The 27,138-nt window shown below is 38.0% G+C and overlaps 1 protein-coding gene across 1 annotated transcript in view; it reads left to right on the plus strand.

Annotated features, from left to right (window-relative positions):
• The window catches only part of LOC145999329 (uncharacterized), a 120,311-nt gene that overhangs the window by 2,523 nt on the left and 90,650 nt on the right, over positions 1-27,138 (plus strand). The window contains exons 2-4 of the mRNA XM_083136273.1: positions 10,844-10,966; positions 24,698-24,733; positions 25,083-25,217. Coding sequence (XP_082992399.1) covers positions 10,844-10,966; positions 24,698-24,733; positions 25,083-25,217 — 294 coding nt within the window. The remainder of the gene's footprint in view (positions 1-10,843; positions 10,967-24,697; positions 24,734-25,082; positions 25,218-27,138) is intronic.

The following is a 27,138-nucleotide window of genomic DNA, read 5'->3' on the forward strand; positions in this document are numbered from 1 at the left end:
ATTGCAATTGACCTCGTGATGTTAGGTCACCACTGACAATCTAGAGGTCCAGTTCAACTCCCAAAACTGAAGTGATAAGTTTGCTTTAGTATATTCACTATTAGTATTTGGAGACTAATGTGAACAACTCTTATATCGAATCTTGGCCTGGGGCAGCCACAGAATGGCTTTGGAGTTGAAGGCGCATCCACTACTAAATCCCAAAGGGGAGTGTTTACTATCCTTTAATCAATTCCCATAAACAGTATTTTTTTAAATTGAATTGTTGTTTTAAGTTTTTAGGTCCACTTTAGGCACAGATAGGCTAATCGGAACTGGAGCCACCGGCTTTCGAACCTGGGACCCCTTGGTTACAAGGCAACGACTTTACCATTACGCCAACGGGGAAGCCCAGTATTTTTTGAATATCTGTGCAATTATATGTAACCTCATATTTTTAAAAAATGTTTCAAGCAAGATAACTGCGCTACGCCATTGTCCGTATCCTTGTTATTTGTTAGTGCTTGTAAAGTCCAGGACACCTACGTAAAGGAGGGTCATTATTTTTGTTCATGGGTTCATTTTCTCTTTGCTGCTTTCTTCAACAGAGGGGAGGGTGGGTGAGAGCTTCTTTGTTTTTGATTTATTTGTTGTTTTAAGTCCACTTTATGCACAGTAAGGCTAATCGGGACTGGACCTAAAGTGGGATCCGAACCACTTGTGCCTCCACCGGGTATCGAACCCGGGACCCCTTGATTACAAGGCGAAGACTGCGCCATCGGGGAGGCTGAGAGCTTCTTTGTGTATTGCTAGGAGGGCCACCTGCAAGGTCAAGTGACCTTGTGGAATTTCCTTCTCCATGCAGGTGTTTATCTTCAATAATGAAAGCTGATTTTGACTTTGATTTTGTGATTTTATTTGATTTGCTTTATTTTACTTCGCCTTTTGTTCCAGTTTTGGTTAATTTGCGAAGATGGAGATGAGTGACGATATGATGATGAAATTGGTGAATGGACACTCAGAAATATCCATGCCCAGGCCAGGATTCGAACCCGGTACCCCTGGCGTCGTAGTACAGACTGAGTTTGCTACTGTTATGGCACGTGGTAGAAACGTGTGCCTCTTTGGCGTTTTGCCCCTTTAAGATGAAGGGAAAGAGCACGCACAAATAAATGAAATGAAGCAAGTTACTGTGCAAATTATTAAGGAACAACAACCACCCCCCGCCACCAGGATCCCAAGGAATTGGGACAGGGCTTCATTTGCATACTCAGGTGTGATATAAAATGGACCCATTGGTGTCGGGAGGGTGTCGAACAGGTACGTACGACGACCCCTTCTCTGGAGAAAATGTGGCGTTTTTCACATACGTATTTCTCTCCATAATATACCTTCTCTGACACAACTCCATAAAACAGATATATTATGTTTGATTTGAATATCCAACTACCACATACTCGTCGCGGAATAGCAGACATGGAATTCTTGAATAAAATCATCAATGGTAAAATTAAAACAAAATTTCTGATGAAAACACAGTTCACAAACATTAACTGTGTAAGATTTTGAATTTCTTCTGTGCCATCTTGAGTTGTTTTTATAATGTTGTTCCTTTGCGGCTATTACAGCTTCAATATAAAATGGTCATACAATACTGTATCTGAAATTTTAAGTAAATAAATAAGTATATGCGGTGCGTCCACTGGCGTACGCAGGGGGCTGGAATTGTCAAGATGGATACCACATAGTTGCGTTGTAGGAGGCGTGAAATATTTCGAAATTAATTATTTTTACCTTTATTTCACAAGTTGTAGTGCTCGCGTCTCACTTTCTACTGTAGGTTCAGTCCCGATTAGCCTATCTGTACATAAAATTGACTTAAAACTCAAGCCACTGGTTGTAGAAAAAGATTGAAATCCTAATCAGCTGCTTGCAATTCAGTATGGATAACGTATTGAAATTATAAATTCTCTCGGGAAAAGTATATCCAGAATTTTCCATTGAGGAACTGTAAGATTGTTTCTACGGGGGTGATCCGTGCGCGGTGTTGGGATAAATCGCCGACTGGAAGGCATATCAGAAACAAGAACTTTTTTTTTTTTTTTTTTTAAATTATCTACACTTATGGTTGTACTAGTATAGGATCTATTCACGGATGTTTACATTTTCGTCCGTGTTCGGCGCAGGCTGGGACGCTGCTGCCGATTTTGAAAACAATAAGATGGATTTCAGGGGTGTAAGGGTAAGGTATTACAGAAAAGGCGGCAATCATTGCGTGGTTGTAGGTCGGGAACGAATATTTCTTCCCCAGTATTTATACATCGTTTTCCGACAGACCCGATACAGAAAAATCAGTGGATTCAGGCAGTAAAGAGAAAAAACTGGGAACCAACATGAGCGAGTCGGCACTTCGTCGCCTGTAAATAAACACAATGAAATATTTTATGTGTTTTAAAATTAATGCGAATATTTTGATATAACAAATTTAAAATATGCAATTGTTATTATGTCAGGTAAGTTCTTAGCCGAGGTAGAACCAGAATACTTTGCCTGGTAGAACCAGAATACTTTGCCTGGTAGAACCAGTGGTGGAACTAAGCCCTCTCCAACAAAGTAAGTATATAATATAGTTGAGAAAGTAGCGCAGTCTTCCCTCCCGAAGCTGAAAAAAGAGGGTCGTGGGCGTTCCCAACCATGACGTCACTCACGGGACAGAACTGACGCTGTCACAGACCTTTCCGCTTGTTATAGGATCTGCATTTGTGTGAGGGAACGTGAAAGTGCCTTGTGTTTTCTTTTTCTGTAGCTCTTGTGTGATAGTGGAGAATTTTTTTCAACAACAATAACATTTCAGGAAAATGCCGCGCAATTGTGCTGTTGCTTTGTGCCCGAACAGCGCAACAAATACAGTAGGACAGGCACATATCCAAGTAAAAGTTTTCGGTTTAAACTAATAAAATGAGGATTTTGGTTTCTTGTTGTGTGAAATAAGATAATGTGACGATAATTTAAGGAGAGAAATTATTATCAAGGCAAGACGGAGAATGTTCTGTAACCCTGTTATTGATAATAGCACGCATCCAAAGTGGGGTATAGGGGGCTTGGCCCCCCTCTCTCCAGGAAATTTTTCAGTTTACATTAGATAAAATTAGGCTTTCGGCTTCGTCAATAATATGACTGAGAATGTTCTATAACCCTGTTATTGTTACTAGCGCGTATCCAAGATGGGGATCAGGTGGCTCTAGTCCCCTCAGGTAATTTTTCAGTTTACACTACATAAAATTAGGTTTTTATCTTCTTGAATAATGTGACGATAATTTAAGGAGAGAAATACTTATGAAAGCAAGACGGAGAATTACCCTGTTGTTGATAATATGGCACGTAAACTTTACTTGAGCTTTTAGTGTTGTCGCAGTGAACTTGAGCACTATGTAGAGACTTGTCAGTATTTGGAAGCTGCACAACACGTAGGGCGATTCGTTGTAATTTCTAATCTCTGGAAGACGCGAGAGGGAATGTTCTTGAATAAGAGGAGTCGAACTACTGGTAATATCTATGAATCGTTTATCTGCGGAACATTCTAGAATATAATGAGGATAAATATGCGTTAATTAGAACCATTCCTAAATAGATATTACTTTGACAGGATCTTGGATCCAATGAGAAAAATTGAGTTGTTTCTGACTTCATTGCCTTTTAAGTGTTCAATTCAAGGACTTGTTCATGATTTATTTGATCGTGTACAAGGCGCTTTACTTCAGTCTCCAATACGAAATCATAAAAACTTCTGGGGACTTGATTTTAAAAAATTAGTCCGAGATAACGAGTGGCGTTCCCAGGATTTTCGGAAGGGAAAGTGGTTACGTATACTATTTTTGGTGGTCAGTCCTCATTTTGCCATCTTTTACTGTCCTTGACGTTCAAATGGGGCTATGATCCCACTAACCCTCCCTTGAGCACATCACTGGAGATAAATAAGTAAGCATTTAACCATATTGGGATTGGTTGATTTGGTGTTTTAAGTCCACTTTATGCACAGTAAGGCTAATCGGGACTGGACCTACAGTTTAAAGTGGGATCCGAACCACTTGTACCTCCACCGGGTATCGAACCCGGGACCCCTTGATTACAAGGCGACGACGCAACCACTGCGCCATCGGGGAGGCCAACCATATTGGGAGACGAAACATTAGATGTGTTGGGAACGGAAGGGTTTTCACTGTGCATTAACTGTTTCGCAATCCAACTGTATTCTAGAAGACTTCCTTTGTTTCGTGCCGATGTGTGAGACTGCGGAAGCTGTGACAGACAATTTTGCACACTTGCTGCAAACATGGGAGGACAAGACACATTAGTAGTGTTCAGGCTCGAATCAGAGAGAAATATTCGAGAACTGTCTGTGTCCAGTTCGCAGCCCACAGCTTGAATCTCGCGTTGTCGAGTGGATTGTCCATCTCGTGTATGTGTAACAGCTTCGTAAAAGCACTTCTGGTACACAGATGGTTTGATCCTGATCAGAAGAAATTGATAAACACACATACCGAGATGGTTCCTACACACAAAGTTATAGCATGGAAACAGGAGTCGAGTGGTAAAAAATGTCTCGATCACGTTCTGATTACAATGAGAGCCTTAAACAGTGACGACGATTTAGGGGATAGTTGCTCCCCATTTTCTTGCCTCCACACTATGTCCTCTTAATGCTAAGCCTTGTCTATCAAGAGAAAGTAAACTTTCCTCGCAAACCCCCCAGTTTTAGAACCAAATTGCCACCACTGGCCTTAAACATACAATACTCCTTAAAAAATGGTGTTCACCCACCACGCCGAAAGGAATTCCTGGATACGTGCCTGGGTGTAAGCTATTTTTCGTTCCTAAAGGATCCGATTACGTGCAAGATGTGGGTTTCAAAGTGAAGAGATTTGATCCTGTTAACACCAAAACAGCGACAGTGTGCTCATTGCATTTTCTGTATGCCGATTACGAACGGAACTTAAAAGCAGAACTGCTGAGTATTATTACCCGTAGACCGCAGCTTAATAGAAACGCTGTACCATGTTTAAATTTGCCTGGTTGTGTGGTCAATTGTAGTAGTGCTCAATAGCCAAATGGCATAATTGATCGGAGTTTACGTGCCAATAAACGTCAGATTCGAAAGCGAACAGTGGACACACTTGAAGAGTTGTCTCCTCGCAAAAGAATTTGCATGGCACATAATTCAGAGACTTTGAGTACTGGAAATATGCCCAATATACTCAATCTACAACAAGATAGTGTGTTGGAAACTCTGAAAAAGAAATTAATATGTGCTGAAGAACAAATAAAGAAACTGCAAACACTGCAGGATGAAAGTGCTACAAAAGTAACTTTTGGATTATAAACATGAAGTTGTAATATCTCGGCCCCAGTGATTTATCCAACAACTTCGCCCTAACACCCCACACAATGTTTTACAAAGGACAACTTTGTGGTAATTTTGGCTCTAAGTATAACTTTTCACCCCCATAAACACGAATGTACACCACTCAAATAGAAAATTCTGAACAAACCTCTCTGCTCCACCTCCGAGCCGGCTTTCGCGCTTTTCATTATATGTAATTCTATTGATAGTTAACTTTCAGCGACACAGTTTACTAGATATAGTCTGCTCTATACATATACATTTATTTATACACACACGCTAGAACATTCATTCGATTTTAAAACATATTTATTTCCGAAAACACGGAAGAAGTGTGAATTCCTATGCCGTTGCTGGTTCTCGTCTGACATGTCCCGTGGCTGACGTCATCCGTGGAGGTTTACGAATGGTTCCGAACTTTTCCGAACGCCAGACTGCACCTCCCTGCTCTCCAAGACATAAAATTATAGGGGCTGTGTTTTAATGTACAGTATGCGCCAAAATATACAGTACTGAAATTAAAAGACTAATATTAAATTGTTGTCATCTGTGAGTTTATTTATCCTGAAAGAAACACTAGGCCTAACATACACACTATTAGCGAGTTATAACTTCCTTTTTACTACTGAGAACTAGTGTTGTCCACGGGACGAGACGGGACAGGCTTTTAAAAATTCGAGACGAGACGAGATTGATCATGTGTCCAGAGGCAAACTAATATTTTCGAGACGAGACAGCATTTCCACGAGACGAGACAGGCCAAAGTCTCGTCTCGTGGGCAACACAGTGAGAACACGAGCGGGTGGAGCTATATACCCCATCGACAAACGCACATGCGTGTTTGAGGTGCGTGAGTTTTAGTACTGTATATTTGGCGCATACCGTATTTGTACAATTTCGAAAATTATCCATTTTACTTGCAATCGAAGTATTTCAGTGTTATCAATTAAATACGCGCGCGCGCGCACACACACACACACACACACACACACATACATCTGTATATACATAGGCTTACATAAATATATGTCCATGGCACATATCTAGAAATATATTTCGGAGGGTCCGAACCAAGTGTCTCATAATAATAACAATGATTTTTATTTTTTATTGCATTATTACCTTTTATTTTTAGCTACGTAATTGGTATACAGCCGGTATAAGAATAGAGATATAACTGCACATATTCATTATAGCTTACAAAACATGTAGATCGCCAAAAATAAGCAAATTAATAAGGAATTGAATATTTATTGAATAACAAAAGAAGAATTTTAGATCCAGTTGACGAAACCGCTGGTTGAAGATCAACATTGTCTCGGAAAACATTACTACCTATTGTTCCATAAATCTTCATCCAAAAGCTCTGAGAACTTGCCAATTTCTTGAAGGTACCTTTGTTTCTCCATATTACTTAAAAATTTCAAGTGATCCAGTTTGTATCAGATCTTTTGTAACAAAATAAGCTCGAAGGCAATCTGTATTCCATTTGTTTATAGGGGAACTTGGTCAAACCGGAAGTTAGTTTTACGCCATCCATAATCGATTTGCCCGATGGTATATTTTTTTGTTTACTCAGGAATAACCCCTATACATACCACTAGTATGACAAAGCAATAGATAAGCTTCTCCAAGTTCCTTGTTTGCGGTTTAGATTATCAGTTCTCTTCGCTGAATGGCTGACATTTTGTTGTGCTTCTTTCCTCAAGACAAACTACAAATTACAAGGCGTTGCTACCAGGTCATTTCCCCCTCCCCCCTTGATCTATGAAATATTTAAATGTGAACCTATAAAATTCTACGAAAATAAGATAGACGATTATTTAAATTTGTACAAAAAATAATTTGGTCTGGCTTGAATCAATGTGTTTATTGCAGAAGTCTGCAGTCTGCAATATCCGGTAGCTTCAGATTTATAATCATTGATGCAAGGCTACTAAACGTCCGATTAACGGATTTAGACCGGAACAGTGCATTACTTTTAATCCCTGTCCCGAATTTTTTCGAACAGTTGTGGTGCGAAAATGTATCTTTTTTTTGTAAACTCACATTTAGACATGTTCTTTATTATAGTAATAATTGCTAATAAGCATAATTTAATTTGTAAATATATTATTTTCTAAACACAGAATTATCTTGACTTAGGGACTGGATTTTAAGATACAGCACCTTTTCAAAAATATAGCTGTTTTCATACCGATCATTTGAGATATGTATTTCAGGACATGAAATTAAGTAAAATGAACACACTTGTTGCATCTTTTTCGTGAGATTAGCACATTTATCCCCTTTTTTACCCCTTCCTTGATGCTTCAGCACCTTTTTACTTCCTTTGCTTTCATGTTTTGTTAAAAAATTGGACAGAAAAATAAATTATTTTCACTCTTCTTGAGCTGCTACATAAAATCCTATAGTCCCATTTTGTGGATCAGAACGAGAGCCATCAATAATTGCAGGCTCATAGTTCCCAAGATATTGTACTTTCTCCACATATAAGGATCTCCTGAGCTCAAAGCGTGAGCGACTTACATTCGAAAACATACAAATGTTGATCGTAATCCAGTATAATACTTATTACTACTTATCTTTTTATTTCATCGCGCTACGGCGCCAGGGGTCCCGGGTTCGAATTCCGGCCTGGGCATGGAAGTTTGTGAGTATCCATTCATCAATTTCATCATGTCATCACTCATTACCATCTTCGCAAATTAGCCAAAAGTGGTACAAAAAGCGAAGTAAAATAAAGCAATTCAATCAATCAAACAAACAAACAATCACGTTATTTGCTACAGTATTGAATAAAGAATGTTAATATGACTGGTTTAGACCTTTCTTTGCACCATTTTAAAAACATTTCCGGAACCCTTTTTTTTTCTCTTTAACGACCCCAATCATGCACCTTAAAAACCTTTCCCTAGTAATAAATGTTCAATTGTGCCGATATAAGAAAATTAAACGAAAATTGAAAGCATCGATGATTTGCAGAACACAATACTATTTGAATACTTCGGAGAATTGAATGTAAACAGTAAGTACTAAGCTTTACGCCGTGTGATACATTTGTCTGTAAGCGACTGTGTGGCTGATTTTTTTTGGGTGAGGGGTTTCGGTTTGTTGATTTTTCTCTGTTCCTTTTGAACAAAGGTATTGCAACTATACAAATGTACGTTTATATCTAACTGTAATATTGCCATGGCATTGATGATTGATTGATTGAGTTGGTACTTTAAGTCCACTTTAAGCACAGTAAGGCTAATCGGGACTGGACCTAAAATATGTAGTGGGATCCGAACCATACTATGTGGCTCCACCTGGTATCGAACCCGGGACCCCTTGATTACAAGGAGACGACGCTAGCATAGCATTGATGGTCATATCTAATACTCCTCACCCTGGCGGAGTGATTAGCAAAGCGCTCTACAACGTAAAGGATTCCGTGTTCGAATTTCAGCCTGGTCATAGGTGTTCTTTGTGAATGTATTCCTTCATCAATTTCATAATATCATCGCTCATCCTCATCGTCGCGATTAGACAGACTTGGCAGCAAAGCAACGTAAACCAACCCAATATAATCAACTTCATAGCATTCCTGATCTTCTCTGTGTTCGACATATTCGGATCTACCCCCCTCCCCCCTTTAAAAATCAGGGCTGCTGGCCTTATAGCAACATGTACAAAATAAAGAAAAAACAAGAATGCAAGATTGATATCAGTATGAAATCTTATTGATCATTATTAACGGAAAGCAAAAATAAAATATAACCTGACACTTAAAAAACATTTTAACATTTCAACTAATTTGTAATCTCTCTCTCTGTATATATATGTGTGTGTGGGGGGGGGGGTGTTTGTAATAAGCACATTTTTTAATCTGGTCCCTCCCTCAATAAAATCCTGGATAGGAGCCTGGCAGCTACCACCGGCTGGCGTCGAGTGTTCGATTGAAGCCCGGTCATCGGGGTTCCTTTGTGTTCATCCGTTCATCAGCCTCAATAACATTCATAATTGTCGTCGTCGTTAACTTGAAGAACAATGTAAAATAAGAAAATGAAATTGCAGCTCTGGGCTTAAACACGAGTTCAGGACAGATATGATTGACTTTATGGCGAATTCGAATTTTATTTTTAGGATACTGGGTATAACAGTGATTCTCCCCCCTTCTCTCCACGTTTGTGCCACTTTAGACGGATATATGAATTTACTGAATGAAAATTCAAATTTTATAGTTTAAAAAGTTAAATTTTATGGTATGTATATTTCTCTAAGATTGCCAGATTATGTGAATAGCCACCGCGACATCAGTCTCAGGTAAAAATGATATTATTGAAATATTGGCTGTCCTTTTTCCTCTTGCTTTCCTATTTCGTCGCTATCAACAAATCACTCGATTTTGGAATTTTGTCTTAAGAATCGTTAGCAATATTGCAAAATTTATAAAACCTACTTTCTGTTTCTCACTCACTACTTTATTTTCAATCTGGAAGAGACTTTGAGATCTGCAACTTAGAACTAGACTTTTAAGGTAATATATTCTCATCCGTCTACTTTACTGTGGCATATCTCATGTAGCCTACTGTAAATGCAAAGTGTCATTGTTACATGTTCCAAACAACTTCTTCTTCTTGATCGCTGGTTCCAGCTTTGTCCACAGTGTATATATAGTGTATTAGTACATATATTAGAAATGTATGTGGAAAATTTACATGCATGATAAATTTTGCTCGTTAAACTTAGAAGAAATTCAAATAACAAATGTGCACTACAAGTCTGAATAGTGGACACGTCTCAATAACGGACATTCTTATATTCCCCATTGGTGTCCAATGTGGAGAAGTCCCACTGTGTATTCAAAATTATTATGTGTTTTGGATTCTCAATACAATGAAGCATTTTTTTCTCAATGTAGTACGTGCCATTGCACCTATCTGTTTTATGAAAATAATATGAAACAGTTGTAAACTTTCAATACAAATTTAATATATATTGACAAATAGAAACCAACTATGTTATCTTTCCTTTTAAAAAAAAATATGTATGGCGTTATTGTGGGCTGTTACAACTTTTTTCACTATGTGACGCAATTCATTATGAGTAGCCAACGATGAAGACGTCATGATCGTAATCGGTTCGCATCAGGTTTCTTACCAAATAATGAACCAAATCTCATAGCAGTGATCTAATCCAAAAATATTGTACAAGCGTCTTTCCACACGTAACAAACAGGCTATTGGCTATTTTATCTATGATTGTGTGCACGTAAAGAAAATTGTATTCTGAGGGTATAGAAAACCACTTACTGTCAACTTTGCCTAAGATTTTCGTTTTTGGAATAATAACTGGGTTAGACTACTGCTGTGCTGAACCCCTTAAGATGTCTGCGTCTCCTCTGTCACTTTATTATTATGATACTATAATATTGCCTTGCTTTTCAAGTTAGTACAAAGCATTTCTTTCTTTCCTCAGGGACTTACTCATGCCCGTCGCTTCAATTTGAATGTCGAAACGGGAACTGCATAGAGTGCAACTACATTTGCAACAATTATGACGATTGTGGAGACGGAAGTGATGAAGAACCTGGAGTATGCAGTAAGTAAACTTATGGTCCTCTTATCATAGGCCGTGTCCGAATTGGCAAGCGCTCCGTCCCGTTCTCTCCTGTTGCTTACGTGTGCCGCCGTCGAAATCCTCCGAATCTACATGTTCCCCTTGCAATACGATTACTACTTTTCCCTCCAGGTGTGAGCTCGAACGTCATCTACATTTCTCTGAGGCGCAGGCACACACAACGGAAGCAGAAGGCAGACGCCCACCAAACATCACAATGATTTCCACCTAATGATTTACTACTCACATTAAAAACGTGGCATGTGATTTCTTCTCTTACAACTTTTCTACATACAGTGTTGTGGAAAAAATGTCCAGGTAGCACCGAGTTTTACATGATCTATTCAGTAAACGTTGCCTCCGCAAAGTGAAAGGTGCAATCTTGCAGATTCACTTGAAGAGTGCACCTGTCGCGCCTTCCGCCTCTACCCTCTATGCTGCCAATTCGGACAACGGGTAGACGCATTCCGGGGGTGGAAGTGTGCTCTATTGCCGATTCGGACTCGGGCATAGTATTCTCATGGACCTCGCCAGAAATTTTTGTAGGGGAGAGGGTCAAGAAATTGATGAAACTTGATAGCACAAATAATAACAATAATTATTGCCATGCAATTGATTACAATTATAAACTATTATAAAATCTCATTAAAATAAATAAATTTTATTGAAAATTATTATTATTATTATTATTATTATTATACGCTTTTCTACTGATGCACCAGGTGAGTAAATATCCAGTGAATATCATAGTGTTTTATGTTGAGTGACTTCTCACATAAAAGTTTGTTTTGGAATTTTGAAAACTGTGAAGCTATTTGTTATTTGGTTTAACTAGTACAAAATGAAAACATGAACTTGTTCCTGTATTTTGCATTATTTTTTTTCGATTTAACGCATTTCTCGCTTTGCTATTATGTTCGAATAATAACTAAATGATTCCCCCCGTTATTAACAATAAAAATAACAAGCATTCTGATTTTCTTGTGAGTTTAAGTGAACGATGCTAATTTCAACGGGGGGCGACGAATCTGTTCCCAACGCGCATGAGCGTTCTCCAAATGTTTTAGAAGGTTGGTTTATGTTACTGAAAAAAAATGAAACGTGAAATTAATTAATTTTGTTTTCCAAAACAGAGAAAGATTTTTTATTTTTTATTTTACAACATAAACATTTTTAAGTCAAAAATATAATTAATATTGTTTATGTAAAATAATGATAAGAATGAACGTTTTGAAGTTTAACAATAAAAAAATCATGTTTCAGTTCGAGGGCTTTATGGCATGACTAAAAAAAAAGAGATAAAGAGAAATCCCGCCCCCAAAGGGCTCGCGGGGGTGAGTGGTGCCTTACCTGAGCTGATACTGATATAAAATAATACCGCAAATTGAACATAGTTTTTCGTAGCTTAATTTAATACTGTCCTTTAATGTAGAACTAAAAATTATACCCAACCTGGCGAACCTTGAAAGGGAAGCAGTGTATGAATTGTGGCATTTCCTTGCTACCGTAACTGCAAAAAACTGTTTTTTTTTTTAACGTTATGTACGTTCTCGTACTTTGATATCATTCTTCTTCTTCTTCTTTTACATGACCCTGTCAACAATATCCTGTGGTCTTTGGTCAGCGTTTCTGTTATTGTATTTGTTTTAATGCTTTTCTTCTGAAGTTGGTAGATAGTCACTGAAGTGCACCAGTATCACAAACATAAACGATTATATGAATAAATCACTTTTATCCTTTTGCTGTTATTTTATAAAAATCATTTTATACTTTAAGCCTACATTTTCGTGCATATGCGTGCAGAAGCCATATTAGTGGAGGAGATAATTCTGGCAGAGTGGTTAGTGCTCCGACGCTAGGGGTTCCGGGTTCGAATCCTGGCCTGGGCATGAATGTTTGTTAGTATCCATTCATCAATTTCATTATATCATCACTCATCCTCATCTCCACAAATTAGCCAAAAGTAGCACAAGAAGCGAAGTAAAATAAAGCAATTCGATCAATCAATCAATGATAGAAGGGAAGAGAGTGATAAGGGAATTTGATAGACATTTACTTAAAGCTTTCACATCACCTTTGTTTTTACAAAAAACAGTGACGTCATCTACAAAGGCATTTACCTTAATGTTCAACTGTTCCACTGAAATCACTTGTACGTTTTCATTTGCACTACATAAAAAGGGTGCCAATTATAATACAGAAAGTTCAAGATATAAGGGATTTGCTTGTGGAAGTCCATTTCGTACAACAAATGGCGAGAACAGGAAGCCGTTTACCTTTGTTTTAATGCCTATCCCTTCCATTAAAATTCTTATTTGTGTTATTAGTATCGGGCTTATACCCATGTGACTTAAAACATTCCATAAATATTTATGATTTACACGATCAAAAGCCTGTGAAAAATCAACGAACTAAATTTGAACTTATGTTGTATTTTCACACAGCGAAATTCAATCTCGAATATTTGATAATAGCTATGTCATAAATCTTTTTATTTCCAACAACGCCGTATTGAAATGGCTGAACTAAGGTCTAAATCACCATCCCTGAGACCTTCTGTAAACAAACTGTCTCACCGATTCGATGTATCACTCCGCGTCAGCTGATCCATGACCGCAATCATCTGCTGTTACACTCATAGTTCGCCGCACCTATTCATTTTATATAAGAGCCTCTGAATGTGAGAACCCACTCTCAAAACATCAGACGAATATGCAGCCGCATACATTGTTACTCTCCCGGTCATTCTCTCTTTCATAACCCTTAAAACTGCAGACACTGACACACCACTGCACTGGGATACCAACTTAACCACTTCATTTACTGGTTTCTCAGGATACTACTGACAGAACGTTACATAAATATTGAGTAGAATCTGTTTCTCACCCCTTTGCAAAGGCTGTCCTTGCTGGTGTTTTGAAAACAAGCTCGGAGAACACGGAGATTTTCCCGCACGCATAGAACTCGGCATGTTATTTTTCTAAGGCTAAGTCAGGCAATATTACTAAGTTGCACTACTTCCTTGCTGTTCACATGATTATTTTTAGAAAATAACCAATGTTATAAAATATCATTATGTACACAAATCTCTAAGCTCATTGAAAGTTACAATGCATATTACTACAAAATGTTCACACTTATCTTGCCTTGCCATGTCACCAAGTTATTTTACGAAGTGCACTATATTTGGCGGAACAAAAATCGTTATTAGGATGCTTGTCAAAGTTTCCAACCGCAATAAATTTACGAACTTTTTGTCTTGTTTTGATCATCATCAATATATTTATTGGACTTACAGCAATGCATATGGCTGTTTATGCCCATTATATATTTTATTTACATAAGATACAATTTACATAAAATGTACAAACAAATTTCAAATACACTCCTATCTATATCATCCTTAGAAATTTACATTACCATGTTATATCATTTTGTCTAAAAAATGCAAGTAAAATATATTCAAAGAAAGAAGCCAAATTTATGGGAAATGATTACTGGTGCAAAGAGTTAACCATAAAGGTGAAGCAATAAGTAAAAAAAGAAAGAGCATTGGGTTTAAAGTGAGACGTCATTTGCGGCAGCGTATCCCATACTACAAATTTGCCATTGTTTTACCTTACGTAATGAATCCTGTAACAACGCTGGATTTTCGTGTGGATTATTTTACTTCTATGAGTTTGCAATGCTTTCTGCATGCACGTGGTTTTGTTTACAGAAGGTGTCAGGGTTTGTGATTTGACATATAGTTCATGTAAGTGCTCATTTGCCTATTGAGTACACATCGTATTAACATTTTATAATCGGTGTTGAACATTGAAATTGGTTGATAAACAGACGCATTTTCTGGATGATCTATTTTTGGTATAAATATAGCTACTCCGGTTTTACTTACTTCAAACGGCATTTACCCATTCGGTTATCGTAGGACCGATAACTAACCAGAATTTACGACAAAAGGAACCTGAGATTCCGTCTAATCCTGGGGAAGATTTTGGTGTCGCAGCACATACTGCTTTGTAGACTTCTTCTTGTGTAAACTCTGTTCCAGCCTCCTGTTCATACATATGTCGTGGACAATTTCTCTTGATGTATTCGCTTGGCTCCAGCAGTGAATTACTTTCGACGCTGTATTTATCATATAGTGAAGTTCGTAATAAAGTACGAAATTCGGTTTCATTTTGACACAAATCTCCATTGTCATTTTTAAATTTCATCACTAAATTTCTTACATTTCGTTTATTAATTTGTACCACATGGTCCAATGTTGCATTTTCTTGCAATTATTACTTAATTGTCCAACTACAGGGTGTCCCACGAACGGCGCAACTGGGAATTAAGAGTGGCGTTATTTTGTAACCGAAACCTGTACATACATAAGTCATACACCAAATGTTAGCCCTGTCCAAGTAGATATTTTTAAACATAGAAACAACAAACGGGGTGCAGTGTTGTTCATGCAATGTTGCCAAATGTAAGTGAAAGTGTAAATTTATTTTTCCACAAAGCATGGAAAATTGCATGTCAAACATTCGTACGGAAATTTGGACGTCAATTTCCACCTTGGGTAGGTGGACTATTTCGCCATCTATAGTTCAGAGAAGAAAACCGATCGTTTTCGCGTATAGCCAATCCTGAAATGCCTCGTAAAGGCGTACCGGTCCAAATGGGTGTTTTAAAAAATATATGAGGTACAGTGGCAACACTGTTGATGTTTGAAGGCAACAAAAGGTGTGTTTAGTGATGGTCTATGACATGGAAATACTGGAAACAGGAAAAAAAGAAAATGAAAATTATGGTGAAAAAAGTGTTACTTACCTACTCCTGGCAACCATGCAATGCGATAAGAGCGCCCACCGAACGAGAACAAAAGAATCAGTTAGTTGTGTACTCAGAACTGTTTGAGCCGTGCATTTCGCATTGTTCGTAGGGGAAGATTAGAATTGTTCTGTGAAATGAAGTACTCTTTGGAAGAGAGGGTGTTCATTGTGGAACATTATTTTTGTTCAAAATCGTACGCTAGTGTAAAAACTGTGTTTCGCGAGAAATATCCGAATAACAGTGTTCCAGAAAATTCGACGATATATCGACTTGTTTCCAGATTTTGTGAAACAGGATCAGTTAATGACAAACCCTACCACAGACAACCACCAGTTTTGACACAAGGTGTGCTGCAGGATGTGGAGCAGAGAATATCACAATCTCCCAGGAAATCTGTTCGTAAACTTGCTGCACAGTCAGGTGTATCAAAAACAACAACTCACCGAGCGTTAAAACAATTACACCTACGTGCATATAAGGTACAGGCTGTGCAAGAACTGAAGGAAGCAGACAAAGGTGCACGTGTAAGATACTGCCAGTGGTTTAGAAATTTTATTAGAGACAATGGTGTGAATATTTTGGATAAGGTTTTTTTCACGGATGAAGCATGGTTCCACTTAAATAGATATGTCAACAGTCAAAATTCTCGACACTGGTCAAGTAACAATCCCCATTTGTTTCATGAACAATCACTTCATCCACAAAAGATCGGTGTGTGGTGCGCGATTTCGCGGAGAAAAATAATCGGTCCATTCTTTTTCAACACAACAGTTGACGGAATAGTTTATCGTGACCTTATCACACAGTTTATTTCTCTGTTGGAACGTGATGAACGTGATTGTTGGTTTCAACAAGACTCCGCAACATGTCACACGTCTAATGAAACTTTAGACATGTTGGCAGAGTTTTTTGGCGATCACATTATAAGCAAAAACTTATGGACCAGTCGCTCCCCGGATCTGACGTCTCCAGATTTTTTTCTGTGGGGTTATTTGAAACAAACAGTTTACATTAATAACCCAAGAACACTTGATGATCTAAAAATAAACATTTGCACAGCCAATAACAATATAAACCAATCAACCTTGCATAAAGTTGCTTCCAACATGATAAAACGTGTTGATGAATGCCTCAGGGAAAATGGTTGTCATTTTCAACACCTTTTGTAAAGCTACACTGCCTGTTACGCGCATTGCATGGTTGCCAGGAGTAGGTAAGTAACACTTTATTCACCATAATTTTCATTTTCTTTTTTTCCTGTTTCCATTATTTCCATGTCATAGACCATCACTAAACACACCTTTTGTTGCCTTCAAACATCAACAGTGTTGCCACTGTACCTCATATTTTTTTTAAAACACCCATTTGGACCGGTACGCCTTTACGAGGCATTTCAGGATTGGCTATACGCGAAAACGATCGGTTTTCTTCTCTGAACTATAGATGGCGAAATAGTCCACCTACCCAAGGTGGAAATTGACGTCCAAATTTCCGTACGAATGTTTGACATGCAATTTTCCATGCTTTGTGGAAAAATAAATTTACACTTTCACTTACATTTGGCAACACTGCATGAACAACACTGCACTCCGTTTGTTGTTTCTATGTTTAAAAATATCTACTTGGACAGGGCTAACATTTGGTGTATGACTTATGTATGTACAGGTTTCGGTTACAAAGTAACGCCACTCTTAATTCCCAGTTGCGCCGTTCGTGGGACACCCTGTATTATTCTCCCATCAGGATGGTAATTTACATTTGAGAATTGTAGTCCATGACGCATTAGATTAGAAGTACATGTACCGTATAGTTGTCGATATAGTTGTTATAATCACGATACAAATAGTCACATTATAAGGAAAGTACACACACCTCTTGCACACAGGCTAAATCTACAGTGTGTCTCATAAGTAATAGAGCAAACTGACACAGGTGAAAGTACACGATAATAGAAGCAAAAAAGTCTCAGTAAACATGGGTCTGCAAACGAGCCGTTTTCGAGATAATTGAGAATGCCTGATTACAAGCCCCCACTGACTTCATTGTTTGTAAACGTCGTCCTAGTTGGTAAGATGCTAATAATGTGTGGTTACAATCCGTCATTGATTGCATTTTGTAAACACCGAGTGCTTTACTCCTTGCGCGGTCCAAGGTTTGCTCTTTGTTTACAAAACAGAACATTTCCGAGAGGTGGCGTTGTAATCAAACATGATGGATACAATCAGTACAATGCTTGTGACCAACTCCGAAATGAACCGGGAGTGTTCGAAAGCATTTTACCAACTAGGACGACGTTTACAAACAATGAAGTCAGTGGCGACTTGTAACCACACATTCGCAATTATCTCGAAAACGGCTCGTTTGCGAACCCATGTTTATTGAGACTTTTTGCTTCTATTATCGTGTACTTTCACCTGTGTCAGTTTGCACTATTACTTTTGAGACACCCTGTATATTATTACACACCAAAAAGTCACGTAAGGCACTTATTTTCGTATCACTTCTTAATTTTTGACATTAAGTGTTGCCACCCGAATGACTGGTGTTCCCATTCTAGATAGTTTAAATAATAAAACACAGGTTAGAGAAATTAGTTACTTCAGGCTAAACATTTTTGTTCATAATGCACTGATTTATAAATTTGTTGTCTCTGATGACTTTTAATTTTTAATTTTTTCCTAGGCTTGCAATTTTTTGTTTCCAGAACTCTAGAGGTTCAATTTTCTTATTAATACTCTACCACTAGATTATATTTTAACGTTTTTTAATCTTAGTCCTTTTCGTACTAAGATGGATATGCCTGAATTTTTTGTATTGTAATTATTATTATATTCTACATACTTATCATTATATTGAAAAGAATTAATACACACTTCTTGTATTAGTTGTATTAGAGCTAATTCAACGTTTGATTTTAATAATAAGGAACTTCTTAAGACTAGTATGCTTTCCATTTTGTTTACGTTGTTGATCTTTGCTAATTTACATTTTCGTTTATTTTTACATTACATAATAACAATTTAAGGTAATAAGTCACAACTACATTCTTTGTATTGTAATATACTATTCCCATTTTGGGGGTTCGCTTGAGGTAACTTTTCATGTATCTGGTCTCGTGGTTTCCTGTAGCTTATTTTCTATTGTAGTAATCACTTCCATTGGAGGTAGCCTTGTATTCGATTCGCTCTGTATAGAAATATTTCCTAGCTCTCTAATTGGACTTTTTTTTTGCTATCGAACTGGGGGCTTCCTTCAAGTCATGTTTTGATTTGGCTACTTTTTTGTTCTTTTTAATTTTAATTTCTCTTACTTTACTAGACATCACTCTCATCGTAGGAGTTTCTATCACTATTTCCTTTGATTTCCATATGGACACTTATTCGATGGAGATTTCCATCGCACTCTTGCACTAATAGTAAGGAGGGGCAGGGGGTCGTTCCTGTGGCGTTTCCTGTGGTCACGTTACTACTTTCTTCATCGTGTGTGTTCTGTTTCCGGTGTTCCTTGTCTTGTCCTTGTTCTCTTTCCGTGTCTTCTTCGTTGTCCTTTTTGATGGGTTGTTCCAGATTGGTTTTTCCATTGCTGTCCGGTTGATTTTCCTCCAGCTGCATGTGGTATTCTACTTCTGTCAATTCCAAACTGCGCTTCGAGGTCACGGCATCGTCTCCCCACGCAGTCGCCTGTTCCCCTCCAAACACAACTTTCTGCTTGTTCATTGGGTGCTGCACGGGTAATGCATAGGAGTTAGAGTGAGGAAGAGGGAAGCGCGGACCTGGATGGATGTCCTGGAACCGCACATTCGAACTGAAAAAAATATAAGTCTGGACGGAACATTTAGCACTGTTGTTTTTCGTAGCATACAGTTCGAACGTAAATGTTCATGGCTCCCACATTGCTCGCACGTAGGGGTTTGCCCATTATACAGGGTGGCGCGGAGCCGACTGACACATTTGATATGCTTATAGATGATGGAAAAAAAGAAGGAGAATAAGGAAACCCGTATGTAATGGTGCATTGAAGTATGCAATTTTATTACTAACAACTTACAAGTTCATTTTTTGAAAATTACATCAGACAGGTGGCCTCCTTCGGCATCAATGCATTGTTGCAGACGAGACGTACACACGTCTCCGTAGTTCCTCATCAATAGCCGTTACTTCCTCAACAATGGCTTCTTTCAGTTGTTGAAGAGTCGTGATATGCCTTCTGAACACACGGTCTTTCAACAATCCCCTGAGAAAAAAAGTCTGACAAAAAGATCGGGTGACCGAGCTGGCCATGCAATCTCTCCACTTCGAGAGATAACACACCGTTGTGGACTACGTTCAAATGCTTCCCTCACTTTCTGCAAGTTCTCGGGCGAACGCACTGTTGTTGGAGCTCCAAGTTTCACATCCAATACACTGCAAGTTTCTTCAAATTTCTTCACCCAAACCAATATGGTATTCCGAGACGGTACGTTACCATGTCGGCTAAAAATGAATTGTTTTCTGAACAATCGCTGCACTTTAACCACTGACTTCGTTTCGTAATAACTACGAACACAGAAAACGCGATATTCAACGCTCCAACTTTCCATCATGACTGTTGCTGTGTTTTTATGAAATGGCGTCCTATCCTCTTCTCATCCCCCCCGCAATCTACTTCAAACTATCGCGCATGCGTAATATATTCAACTTTCAAATGTGTCAGTCGGCTCCGCGCCACCCTACATGACATGCAGCGGCGTATACTCTGGGTCATCTAGGTAATCGCAGATGACCCGGCTGTATTTCTTTCTTTTTTTTTAAAAAAAAAATATATACATTTCTTCGCAATATTCTTCCAAACCAATTTCGATGCATACATTTCTTTGCTTCCAACGCGCCGCGAATGCTTCCAACCGTTTGCCGCTGAATGTCCGGGAACCTTTCTCCAGCCGGTGGAATGACGTTAGGGAATCTCACCCTGACGTCATTCCACCCGCTTCCTTTACAACCCTTGGCGAGAAGGGAAGAGAAAGAAAATAGGGGGGAGGAAACTCTGCTTCTCAGGCGCGGCGATTCCGTGGCCAGGGTAAGCTCCTTCAGGTGAGAGTCCACCGGTCTCAACCCGTAGAGTTTGCCTTCCCCTCCGCTGGCGACCATTGACCTCCTACAACCCTCCTCCACAATTCTCTCCCGAAGGCTATGTCGCCGCTAAACATAGAAACTGTGTTTTTTATGGCAGGGACATTTCTCAGGAACGGGTATTTTGGGTTCACAAATTACCTTCTGTAAGGGAAATAGGGAAAACATACCCGGTAAAGTGCGAAGAACAGGAAAATATGAATAAAGCCCCTATCACACGGAACTGGATTTCTAGTTGGAATGCCCTAGTTGGCGATGAACTGACTTTCTGGGTAGTAATCATGGCCGCCTGTCTGACTGCTTGACTGGTTTTGAGGAATAGGACATGTTCTAATTGCTACTAACTTTTTCGACTAGATTCTGTGGAACAGCCAATCAGAGCAAAGTTTGGCCATGTGAAGATAATCTGTGAGTTTGTAAAGTAGCCTTTTTTTTTGTCTGTGGTTTCCGAGTGCATACAGCACGAAAGGCATGTTTACAATTGAAAAAGCTAAAATATTCTTCCATACGTGTATAGTAAACGTTGTAAAGTATGTATTTTATCAGCGCCGTTCTTCTCTACCTAAAACCATTTAATACGAAGCGATATTCCTCTCGGTTCAATAGTTATCGTATTTTAAAAGTTTGAAGTGATACGTTGTTTACATCTCGCGCGGCCGCCATTATGGGAACGAAAGACTATCGACAAGTACGGTATAACAAGTACCGTGTGAGGCTAAAACTAGCAAATGGATAGCCAGTCCAGCGTCAACTAGAGCATTCCAAATAGAAATCCAGTTCCGTGTGATAGGGGCTTAACATAGGCAAACCAATTCTACGCTAATTTTCACTATACATTAACTTCTGTCTTGCTGATGTCTGTTACATAGAAATTTATCAAAAGGAAAAAGCTTAAATATTGAAGATGAAGCAAACTAAATTAAAATTCAAAACTTAAGCAATTAATGCACCTACAAGCTGACTCCCCGCCATTCTTGTATTTGCAAAAATAGTGATTGTTTCTTCTCTCTAATCTTCAAAAGCAGCGAGAGTACTTCCTTCACGGAACTGAATATTTTTTAAAGGAAAAGATATAAATAAATTACATATATTTTAGTTTATTTAAGTTACTATTCCACCTTTTTAGATTAATAGTGATGAAGATGAACGACTAAAACATATAAGGAACAAACACATCAGGCACGTAGCCAGGTGGAGGACTCGAGGAGCTGAAATCCCCTCCCCGAAATCATTCATATATCTAATTTAAAAAGTGTATAGTGGTAATTAATTTTACTTCATTTGCAGATTAAACACCTTGCATAATACGTTGTAATTATCTGAGATTTATCTTCAGAACTTCTACCCCCACTTTTTCAACTTTATGTGGCGGCTGCTAATAAGGGATGAGTACTCTCCTCTCCACCCCCACCCCGAAATAAATTTCTGGCTCAGGCCTGCACTGATTCGAACTTTTAAAACCTGTCATCGCAGGGAATTTGGAGCTCGGAAAGAGAATTTTTTTTATCATTCATAGGGAATTTCATTCTGAGTCCTGGAGTAAGTTGAATTTTGCACTTAAATTAATAATGAGGGTTTCTATTTCACTAGTGCATGTCTTTCATTTTATATTTCACAGTTTTTTTTATTTTGCTTTATAATACTGTCTTGTTTTATTATTTGAAATTCTGCACGTATATTAAACTGCAATAATGAGAATTAATTGATTGTGGTCGCCACAATAAGACAAACATTCCCACAAAATATTCCTAAATCCCATATGGATCCTGATATAAAATGCACGGAAACTTTTGGAGTTTGATGATCAAGGGTCGGAGATTACCCACTCGTTAGAACCAGCATACGCCACTGATGACATGCTTTATAGTTTCCTACTGTGACAAAGGATGGTATCGGTATTTTTAGGGACATTTTAACTAACCTAACACCGTTGGACACCCTGAATCGGAATTTATCACTACATGTTTCGTCAATTACATCGTCTAAGTTACCATATTCACTTAGTTTTTCTCTTCGTTATCTACCTGGCACTTCTAGCGGTAAATTGAACATGCGCACCAATTTAACTTTCTTCCTGCATCGCTTAATGTGACTTTTGTTACTGCTGCATTTTCATAATAAAATTTAATTTCTCCTGTGTTTTTTTTTCTTTCAAGTATTCTCATCATTGTCGTATTTCTCACTAATTTCAGATAAACGCTCCGATCATTTATTGGTATCTGTATGGATGAAAACTCATCGATATTTAATTTGAATTGACCATAAATAAATTCCGTGAATTTCCATAGCACTGTGGGTTTAACCGACCCTTGTACAAAACTAATATTGTATTTTCTCGATTCATGCTGATTTTTCTTACAATGTTTTAACTATAGTTACTCACTGAAGTACTGTTGAAGGTTCCTTGCCCTAACGTACTCGAGCGCTATTCACAGGCTTCTCGTGTCTCCCTCGCTGGAAGCACAGAGCACGGCACACTTCCTCCGCGCTAACAGGCGAACTAACGACTGAGCTACTGCGACTCTTTCAATAGTTTATTAGCGTACTAATTTGAAATTATGCTATTAGTTATTTGCAGTAGCGTACGCAGGATTTCATCAAGGGGGGTGTTATTTCGAAAACTTTCCACAAATTCACATTACCATTGTTTTATTATACTTTAATTAATAATAATAATGATAATAAATTAATAATTCTCATAATTAATTAATTGATTAGTTAAATTACTACTAATGCAGCTGCTATTATGAAACAAATAGAACAAAATTACATTTCTTTTGTTTCTTTGTTACAAAATAATTGTCTAGTCAACGGTTATTTGTATGTGATAAGTCAGACATTTTAAGTGTGAAGAAAATCCATAAAAAAAGCAAATATATTAAATTTATTGAAATAATCGAAATATGAAACTCATTCAAGGAGCCGCGCTGGTCTAGTCTGACAACTTCGTGGGATATCCGGGTTCGATTCCCGGAATTGGTTGGAATTTATCCAGCCTTGTCTCCGCACCCAGCCTCATAGCAATGGGTACCTGAGAGCAACCCTGGGGGATGAAGGCTGCCGGAGCATGGTGCTGATCACATCACCTGCAAAATAGTTCGAGATCGAGAATCTTTGGGGCCCACCACACCACTACGTGTGCCTTCATGGCACGGTGCTATATTCACGGGGGAATTTACATTACCTTTACCTATGGAACTCACCCATAATGATGATGAAGCGCGAGAATACATGTTGCTAAATTCCACTGAGTCTATGTTTTCGTTGAAAAGTAAGTTTATAGACATTCCAACACATTTATCACTTCTAGGTGATTCACAAAGCACTTCTTCAACATTATTTAATGATGTGGATGTAGACTCAGCATCAGTTGAGAGTTCACAAGGGAATGTGAAATCAGTACCTGGAAGAACTTTTGCAATAAGGTCGGCACACTGCGACGAAGCAAGGAATTTTCACAATTCTCACGAGAGTCACTGCGCGACTTTTTGCAAAAAGAATTGCAAAATTGAACTTTGCTTCCGCTTAGATTGTGTTTGGAATGTTGTGTTTTTCTTCATGCTGCATGGGAATAATAATTCAAATTATTATTATTATTATTATTATTATTATTACTGTCGCAGATCTTTGACTGTGATAAATTAGCCATTTTTAATTTTTTTCTACAGCATTTTCCATAATATTTCAAAAGCTCAAGGGGGGGGGGTTAAACCCGGTAACCCCCCCTTGCGTACGCCACTGGTTATTTGAATAACTCATATTGTACTTTCTCTTATTCTTCCAGACAGGCCTTCAGAAGAGAGTGGTCCGTGGAGTTCAGGTTGGCATTCATCTTATTTGAGATTTTCTTTAAAGAAAATATGCCTCACATATTAGGTGTGGTATTTGACACTGATTTTTACTTGTAATACTAATTCCTGTATTGCACAGTCTAAGAAATGTGGTTAAGCTTTATTTTAAAATAGTTATGACTTATGTTGAGATGCTTCAACATGCTAACGGAACACATACTGTATGTACCAGCACTTGAATACACACATTTTAATGCACAAGAGTTTTAATTAAACGTTACATTTAATTTAATTTAATGAAAACACAAACAACAACAAATTTAACATATGTCATATTTGCTTTATTATGGATTAACAATTTGTATTTATTCTTTGTAGTTGGTTTTACCTGCCCTCGTTCAAAATTGCTGTGTCTTCAGGCTACTGGTATTGTTTGCACTGGTTCGTGCACCGATCTGTGTGATGGGATAAAGGACTGCACTAATGGAACGGATGAGAATCCCGAAATATGTAGTAAGTTTTAGTCTGAGTGCCAAAGAGAAAAGCTTATTTTGTGGTATGAATAAAACATTTTGACTGGTTTTGTTAGCTTATGTTATGCAATTTCATATCCAATCGAACTTGATCCATTTGAGTAATTCAAGATGGCGTCAAATATGGCTCCCACAAAATTGACTACTTTTTGTGAACCAATACTGACATTTGATGTATATGCTATTTGGCCGAAGATTGAGAATACAAACATTTTTTTTAATTTTTTTTTTACATAAAACCAACCAGAATGATGTTATTGTCAAACGAAGTAGCTCTAGCAGTGTGACGAAAGGTATGTCATGAACGCTCGAAACAAGGACTTCAAGTTTTTGAAATATGTTGCTCACAATTAAGATTCTCTAAGAATTTAATGGTTTTGATACCAAGACGGCTTGAGATTCAAGACATGAAATGTGGACCGCAACACAAGAAATGTATTTAAGATTGATTGAAAAGACTATGACAGTCTTTCAATATTCATGTTGGAAGCCAAACGATTAACCCATGAGATTGGACTGTCATGATATTCACATCCGATCAAGCTATGTGTGGTTGATATTGTATGGAACAATCCTGAAAGGTTTCCTTTGTTCCTCACTTTGGTGGTATGCATACATTTATGTCTATCACCGTGTGCGTTGGTTCACTTATACCTGCTAGTGAGAGTGTAGATTTGCTGGGGTTTTACAAAAAATTCAGTTTTTTTCAAAATTTACAAGATAATGGTACCTGAGGATCAAAGTAATGACTAATTTTTATGATTTCGCATTTGTAACAGATAGTTAGCAAAATAGTCCTGCTAATTTTGTGGAACAGAAAAATCTTTTTAATTCTGCCCCTACCTCCCCAATCAAAGTTAGGACCCAAGTTACGATTAGACCGCTAAGATTGAATTCCGTCTGAAAGTCGATTGGTGTCTTTACCTCTGATGTGTTGAAGAAATACCGTCCTACTTTGCCGTTGCTGTGCATTGGAATTCTTAACAATATGCTTCTGTTTATATAAACGTCAATGAGAAAATGCCACAGAAATACCTAAACCATTATTTAAAATGATATCATCATGTAATGAGACATACAAGTGGTTGCTGGAACAGAATATGGTCGCATCATGAGACAATTTGTTAAAGATGGTTTTACACTGAATGAGAAAGAATTGAACTTTTGGGCTTGAAGTATGCACATACGAATTGGGAGAACACAATAACCATGAAGAACTGAATTTACACAAAGAAGCAGGAAATGGAAGAATCAGTCTCGATGCTGGAGAATAGAAGAAATTGAAGAAGCTACAGGCACGCGTATGGCCCTTGAAAACACAAGGAATGGTAAACATTGTACAAGGCGGCGCAAAAGTAATCACCTGATTTTCTTAGCCTATAGCTTGGGTTTTAAATTAAACGAAGTAGGTTTTTTGTGTTAAAATTTTATTGATACTTGCAAGTTTTATGTCCTCAATTTTTAAAGATAACATCCAATAAACGACCACCATTCGAATTGATGCAAATTTTGGCTCTTTTTATGACGTTTTCCATGGTGTTGGAAAGAATCTGCGGGGAAATGTTTTCAATTTCATGCTGGATATTGTCCTTTCATATTCATATTGGGGGTTAGGCGTAGAGCTGACAACTCTGCACTGTAAAAAGACATGTCAAGAAACAGCAATATAACGCCATGGATGTTCCCAAGGTAAAATATTCTGGAGGTAAAATAGTCCCCCGTTCGGATCTCTGGGTGGGGACTACTTTGGGAGGTCCCTGGACTAAGGATAAGATCTACATTAGGAATAAGGATATTAAATTAGGCACCTGGAATGTTCTGAGCCTTTACCGGCCTGGGGCATTTCAGTGTACAGTTAATGAGATAGTTAAGTATAAATTAGATGTAGTAGCTGTCCAGGA

The sequence above is a fragment of the Lepisma saccharinum genome, chromosome 1 (assembly GCF_977018435.1).
Source record: "Lepisma saccharinum chromosome 1, izLepSacc3.1, whole genome shotgun sequence".
NCBI lineage: Eukaryota > Metazoa > Arthropoda > Insecta > Zygentoma > Lepismatidae > Lepisma > Lepisma saccharinum.